The 7,264-nt window shown below is 53.9% G+C and overlaps 1 protein-coding gene across 1 annotated transcript; it reads right to left on the bottom strand.

Annotated features, from left to right (window-relative positions):
* On the bottom strand, window positions 1-2,563 carry GUCA2B (guanylate cyclase activator 2B). The gene is made up of 3 exons (XM_006174531.3): window positions 2,403-2,563; window positions 1,076-1,262; window positions 1-287 (listed from the first exon to the last, which is right to left on the bottom strand). Exons 1-3 carry the CDS (start codon window positions 2,493-2,495, stop codon window positions 226-228), a joined length of 342 nt encoding a protein of 113 aa, XP_006174593.1. The 5' UTR covers window positions 2,496-2,563; the 3' UTR covers window positions 1-225.
* Window positions 2,564-7,264: the final 4,701 nt, after the last annotated feature.

Here is a 7,264-nt window from a genome sequence, read left to right as displayed (position 1 = left end):
TGTAGGTAGGGAATATTTATTCAGCAGCAGGGCTGCCTCAGGGGCCAAATTCTCCTCCGATTGTGGGTCCAACTGCTTTGCGCCTGATCCAGCTGCTTGGGCCCTGGAAGGGGGCGATGACTGAGGTGGTGGGGACCCTCTGAGCCTGGGTGGGGGCAGGAGGCTGTGAAGGCAGAGGACTGGGGGACAAGGTGTCCAGGGTGGGCTCAGGGTGCCCGGGTCCTCTCAGCCGCAGCCGGTACAGGCGACATTCACACACAGCTCGCAGTCATCGCCAGCGATGGTCCCTGGGCAGGGGAGGAAACTGGTCAGCTGAACCGGAACCTGAGACGTCTGTGGTCCAGGGAGCCGCTGACCGGGCAGCCAGAGAAAGCCTGCTTCCAGGAGGGTCTGAGGAGGGGCTGGCATCCTTCTCATGGATTAAGAGTAGGGAAGTTTAGAAGCAGCGTGAGAGGCTGGGGCTCAAGTCTCGGGTCCTGTCCTAGCGGTCCCTGGACGAATCACTTAAACTCAGTGCCTGAGTCTTCCTGTCTGCTTAACAGACAGTGTTGGCCTGACAGGGGCTGGCGAGGAGAGCTTGAAGGCAAAGGTGCTGATCCAGGGCCTGGCACTTGGTAGGTGCTCAGTAAACCCTAGCTAGTCACTGCATTCTCCCAGCCAGCTCTGCTCCTGGCCATCCCTCCATTTCAACCTAGATGACACCTCCTCTTGAAAGCATTTCAGAGCCCCTTATGCCACCCCAGATGTGAGCCGTCTCTCTCCTGTGTCCTTACTCTGCTTTCCCCATCATCCCACTGCACTGCGGTCTGTTTCCAGTGCCCCTTCCCTCCCATCTGTGACGTCCTGGAGGGAGGACGGTCGCCCTGACTGGGTTGCCGGGGACTGAGGGGGTTCTTGGCATGCCTGACTTTCAGTGCTCAGACTTGGAGTCCAGATCCTGAATTTCCTGAATCTCCCTGTTTTAGGTGAAAAGCCACAGGGTGCTTAACAGAAACAACATGAGATAGAGGAGCTGGGGGGATGGGGAGGAGAGAGAATGAGGGGCAGGGAGCTCTGCTGGGGTAGGGACACTCACTCAAGGCCTGGAAGATGCTGGCTGCTTCCCCCGAGGCGCAGATGGGCTGGAGATCCAGTGGCAGGGCCGGGTGGTGGCACACGGAGGGCTGGAAGCTCTGGGCTTGCAGGCGGGGGCTGGGCATCCCCTGCCCCTCCAGTTCGCTCAGCATCTTCACTGATTTCAGCTGGACCTGGAAGCCTTGGTACTGGGGGGGGAAGGGGGAGGAAGCGGGAAGGCATCACAACCTGAGCAGGGACAGGAGTGGGCACTGCCAGGAGACCAGGGTTCCCCAGACCCCAGAGAGGTCCCCTGTTCTCATGGAGTCAGAACGTTGAGGCCACACTCGGAAGACCAGCTGGGAGGTGGGAGGCAGTGTCTGACCCTTCACAGTCCAGTGTGCCACAGGCTAACCGGGAGATGAGGTTGAGCAAGGCTGTGGAGCACAGTGGTTCTAGGTGTGGAGGAGACTGGAGGACTCCTGGTTCAAATCCCAGCTCTCCTCAACAGGCTGCCTGTCTCTTCCCCACTCTGAGCTTCATCTGACAAACTGAGACAATCATCCTCCACTCCCGTTTGGTGCTTGGTACCCAGGGCAGCCCTGATAACTGCATGATTGCAACTGAACTGACAGGGCACAATGACGGCAACGCCTAGTCCAGCCGGCTGGGCTTCAAGGCCACGGCTGTGGGGGAGGCTGACACCCCTCCCTAGGACTCCCTTGCCGTTTCCCAAGGAGGCCCTGCCCAGAGTCAGGGATGTGCCACCCAGGAGCCCGGGCACGTCCCACCCCACCCCAGGCAGGCCCTGCTCCCACGGACTCCTTCTAGTCCCTAGAAGGAGATCTGGGCCCCCTGCTGTCTTCTGTCCGGGCCTTTGCATATGCTGTGCCCTCTGCCTGCGGCAGTCCTCAGCCTCTGTGCCTGGCTACCTCTCGCTCGTCCTGCAATGTCAGCGTGAGTTACCCGCCAGGGAAACTTGTCCTGGTGACCATTCCCCCTCCACCATACAGGGGTGATACTGAGAGCTGTGGGAGCACAAAACAAGTCTCCCTCCCGTTCTGGGCTTTTCAAGGGCAGGGACCACGTCGTGCTCCACACTCGGACCTCTGACCGGGAGGGGCCTTTGCAGGGCAGTGCTGAATGATCGCCCGTTTATTGTCCCCATCCCCATCACCGCTGATGGGCAGTCCTGCTGCCCCCACCCGCCAGCTGTCCTGGGCTGTGACCATGTTGGGCTGAGCCCTGGTCCTGCGCTCTCCTCAGTGAATTTCCCAGTGCTCCCTCTCCATCCAGGCCTCTCCCTGGGGGCCCTTCAGACCAAGGGCATGCTGGAGGGACAAACAAACCTGGATGTAGACTGACTGTGTGCCCTGCAGCAACACCAGGAAGACCACTGCGACCCCACACAGCAGGAGCCCGGCCCCTGCCCTGCCGGCCATCTCGCTCCCTCTGTAACCCGCTGCCGCCGCTGCCGCCGCCGCCGCCGCCGCTGCCGCTGTCCACTTGGCTCCCCCTGCTTCCTGGGCTAGCAGCTCTTTATAGGCCAGGCTCTGGCACCCTGGTCACTCATTAACTGGCCAGCCAGGGTGGGGTTGACAGCTGGCTGGCATTCTGACAAGCCCAGAGCCCATTCCCAGGAAAGGGGCTGGGGGCGCTGGGGGCAGGGCGGCCCCCAGCACATGGGGGCAGGACGCTGTGTGTTAAGCACCTGTCTTGTGTGTAAGACACCATGCAGGTGGCGTAAGAGGGAGACCATTTCACAGACAGGGGATGTGAGGCTCCAGAGGTAAAGTGACTTGTCCCAGGTGATGAGCTAGTCAAGGGCAGAGCGGGGACTCAGGCTTATCTGACCCGGCTCATCCCAGGGTTCTTTCTTGGGTCAAAGATGCAGGCAGACAGGTTGGCCCAGGGCAAGGTGGGCAGTTACAAGGCTGACCTCAGGGCTCTCCATGCCCCCAGACCCATGTCTTTTCCTCCCCTCTCTCCAGTTCTATTTAAAGACCATCCTTCTGATCAGTCCCTGCCTGAGTCCTCAACCCACCTCTGCTTACAATCTCCCCTGGTGCCTGGGTACCCTCCAGCCGCGTTTCCTCCATCTCACCTGTCCGTGCCTTTCAGAAGCCGATAGCCTAACCTAGCATGAAGGAAAGAGCACAGGCTTGGGAGACAGATTGACCTGGGTTCAAATCCTGGTCCTGCTGCAGCCATGTGATACTGACAAGTCCCATCCACTCTGAGCCATAGTTTCCTCTTCCGTCAAATGGGCGTAATGATACGCCCACCACCTGAGGTTGCCAAGAGTGATGCGACCCGGCCTACCTGAGCTCATCCTCTGGGGGTAACACGTGCCACGGCAGGTCCCTTAGTCTCACTAGGCAGTGCATGACCTGCCACCTCTGTGACTGAAGGTTGGGCCAGGGAGAAGCAGGCAAAGTCCACAGGGTGTCATCACCCCGGCCAGCCTAGGTAGCTGTCAACAGCGCCCATGCCAGGGCTCTGCTCTGTCAGGCACGGAGCCTGGCATGCGGTAGGCACTCTGTGCATAACACTGAATTGAAGCCCAGCCGGTCCATCTGGGTAGTTAAGGCCCACTCTCCAACCGAGGCCAAAACCTGATGTCCTTGTGGTCCCTAAGTCCCACCCTCCTTGCACAAACCAGCCCCGTCTCGTGCTTTTGCTGATGATTCTGACCTGCCTGAATTGCTCACCTCCTTTCTTATCTTGGGGTGAAATGAAAAAACTTGAGTGAACTTTGGCATTTCCTTTGTCTTGCTTTGAATCCAGATTTTGACCTTTACTCTTCTGCATATGAAGAACTTAATGGACTCTCTTCCATAATTTCTTGTCTGTAAACTGAAAACAATCATCTGTAACAATAACTCATTTCTCGAATACACACTGTCTGCCAAGCGCCATACTGTCCTGTGGACCTAATCCCATTTCATCTTCTGGGACAGGTGTAATGGCTGTCTTCATTTTAAAATGTGAGATGAAGCTGAAACTCCTTTTACAGGCCCAACCATGTCAAGCACTGTGTGGGCAGCAGGTTTTGTCTCTGGAATTCTTACTCAGCTTCTCAACCATGTGACCTCGGGTAATTTCTCTGAGCCTCTATTTCTTCATCAGTAAGTGGAGGAATCAACGGACAACCTCACAGGGGCTCTTGTGAGGCAGAACTGGAAAGACCCCTCCCAGAGGAGCCCGTGACTCTCCCCATCCCTAAGCTGCCCATGGGGGCCGTGCTGTGAGTGGTGGTTCTCCCCCGCTTCCCCAGGGAGCCCTCCCTGACCTGCCCCATCTCTGAACCTACAGCTGGAATAGTTCTGATCTTGGAATCCCCAGCCCTTGCTCTTTCCATCGGGTGAGCTCAGGCCCATTGGCCTGACACCAAAAGCCAAGGAACACACTTGTAGGGTTCATAGACCCCTGTGGCCATGAGCTCCTTCCCTTCTCTGCCTCCAGCCCTGCCAGCCGGGGCCCGTCATGTGTCCCTTTTTCCCTGGGAATAAGGTGTGACTTCCCTATCTGCCTAATCTGACTCAAATCCATATCTCAACCCTGCTCTTCCTCCTCTCGTCACCAATGACCCACCATCCATCATGTCGCCGACGCACAGACCCAAACCCTCACTGCTGCCCCAGCTCAGGCAGCGTGTGTTATGGTTTCTCAGGGCACTGCCTTTCTGAGGGACATGGGAAGTGACTGTCATGCCAGCCTGGACTCTGTCTCTGTGTGGAAGCCTCAGACACGGAGACAGAGTGGGTGACAGGTTGCCTGTGTGTGTCCGGCTGCTTCTCTCTCTGCACTGGACTTCCTGCCCAGTGCCCCCTGCCATGGCCCCTCCCTGCCCCTAAACTGACCATTTCCCTGGCAGCATTGGTCACAGCTGATCACTCCATCCTTCCTGGGGTTTAAAAAAGCACTTTCTCCACTTGGTTTCTGGGACACACGCTTTCCAGATTTCATCAGCCCATCTTTTCAGTTTCCTTTGTTGTCTTTTCTTTCTCTTCTTGACCGCTAGAGCTTAGAATATCCCAGGCTCAGTGCTGGGACCACTTTTCTCTGTCTGTCGTCATCTCCCAGGGGGATCTTACCTAGCCTCAAGGACTTTAATGCCAGCAGGACCCTGTTCACTCTCTAGCCTGACCTCTCCCCTCAGTTCCAGACTTATTCACCCACCGCTTCAGCATCTCCCATAACAGCTGAGGGCACTACCACTCACCCAGTTGCTCAGGTCACAAATCTGGGCAGCATCCTTGATACCACTCTCTGTTTTAATTGCCAAATTCAATTTGTTAGTAAATCCAACTGGCTTTCTCTTCAAAATATTTCTAGACTCCAACCATATCTCACCATCTCCTTTGCTACCACTGAGGTCCAAGCAAGCATCACTGATCATTGGAGTCATGGATTATTGCAACAGCCTTGTGTTAGAATTCTCTGGAGAAACAGAACCAATACAGGACATACAGAAATCCTACCCTCTTATATATCTGTATATATTCTATCCTTCCTCCCTCCCTCCCTTCCTTCCTTCCTTCTCCTCTCTCTCTCTGTGTCTATCTATCTAGATTTATTTTAAAGGATTGGCTCGCTCAATTCTTGGGGCTGGCGTGGGGGTCTCCTGGTGTGGAGTAGGGCAGGTGGGTAGGCTGAAAATTCAGATCCAGTTGTGAGTCTGTAATTTGCAGGACAAGCCAGCATGTGGGAAACTCACGCAGGGTTTCTATGTTGCCATTTGGAGGCAGAATTCCTTCTTCAGGAAACGTCAGTCTTTGCTCTAAGGCCTTCATCTGATTGGATGAAGCCCAAAGACATGATTCACTTAAACTCTACTGATTGTAAATGTGAATCATATCTGAAAAAATATCTTCCCAGCAACATCTGGACTGGTGTTTGACCAAACAACTGGGCACCACAGCCTGGCCAAGAGAGATCTCCAAATAGATTTCTCTGTATCCACTCTTGCACATCTTCAGGCGTTTCTCCACGCAGCAGCCATTGTGGTCCTGTTAAAAATCTAAGTCAGACCAGGTCTCTCCTCTGTTCATACCTGTTAAAGGTTTCCCACTTCACTCAGGGTAAAATTCAAAAGCTTCCACTGACCTCCCAGGTTCCTTTGGCCCCACCTTCACATCTCTGATCTCTCCAAAAGTGCTGCCCCTCACTCTCCGGGTTCCTGCCACACTAGCTTCCTAGCTGTCACCCAGACGTGCCAAAGATTGCTTACCTTGGGACTTTGCTCTTCATCTACGCCTTATATGGCTCACCCATCACTTCCTCCAGGTCTCTGCTCAAATGCCACTTCCCCAAAGAGACTGTCCCTGACGACCTAACCTCCGAGAGCGTCCCCATCACTCCTGGCCTCCTGAGCTTGCTTTCTTGCAGCACCTGTCGTATACACTCCTTTCATTTCTTGCGTTTCTCTCCCTATTAGAATGTAAAAAATGTATCTATTTTGTTCTCCTGCAACAATATCTAGCACATACTTGTTGCTTAGCAAATACCTGAGGAGTTGAGTAAAGGAATATGATTCAAATGTTTATTCCAACCCCTAGATGTTTGGCCTTAGTAAACTTCCTGCTTCTCTAAGCCTCATTCATCTCATCTGGCATCTTCCTGCCAGATGTCAGGGACCTGGCACATGGTGAGTGTTCAAAAGATGTGGGTTAATATTATTTTCATTGTTGTGAAATCACTTATTTATCAAGAAACAGGCCCTTTTTTAAATTGTATTTTTTTAAAAAAAATGGAGGTGCTGGGGATTGAACCCAGGATCTTGTGCATGCTAAGTATATGCTCTATCACTGAGCTATACCCACCCACAGAATCCTTTTGTATCATATGTGCAAGCTCTAGGCAGATGACCTAGTGAACTGTTCTATGTTTGCTGTGGCCAACAAGAGACTCAACCAAATTTGTACCCCAGTATTAGTAACTACACTGAATCTCATTCAACCTATGTCTAGTCTTTTGACTCATTTCCCGGGTCTACTCGTATTGCACTGATCTTGCTCCCCAGACCCCCAACGCACACACAGCCTTTTCGGATTTGTTTACATTCACCTCAGCTTTGTTGTCTTTATGGACTGCGGGCTGGGTAATGTGCTTGAACACAAATAAGTGAATCAGGGCTGCCCCCTGGTGACGGGAAGGGAGAACTGTAGGCAGAGAAAGATGAACTGACCTTTTACCTTATGGCATCCTT

The sequence above is a fragment of the Camelus ferus genome, chromosome 13, assembly GCF_009834535.1.
Source record: "Camelus ferus isolate YT-003-E chromosome 13, BCGSAC_Cfer_1.0, whole genome shotgun sequence".
NCBI classification, from domain to species: Eukaryota; Metazoa; Chordata; class Mammalia; order Artiodactyla; family Camelidae; genus Camelus; species Camelus ferus.
The sequence above is the reverse complement of the archived record's forward strand: the minus strand, read 5'-3'. Positions and strand labels throughout refer to the sequence as shown.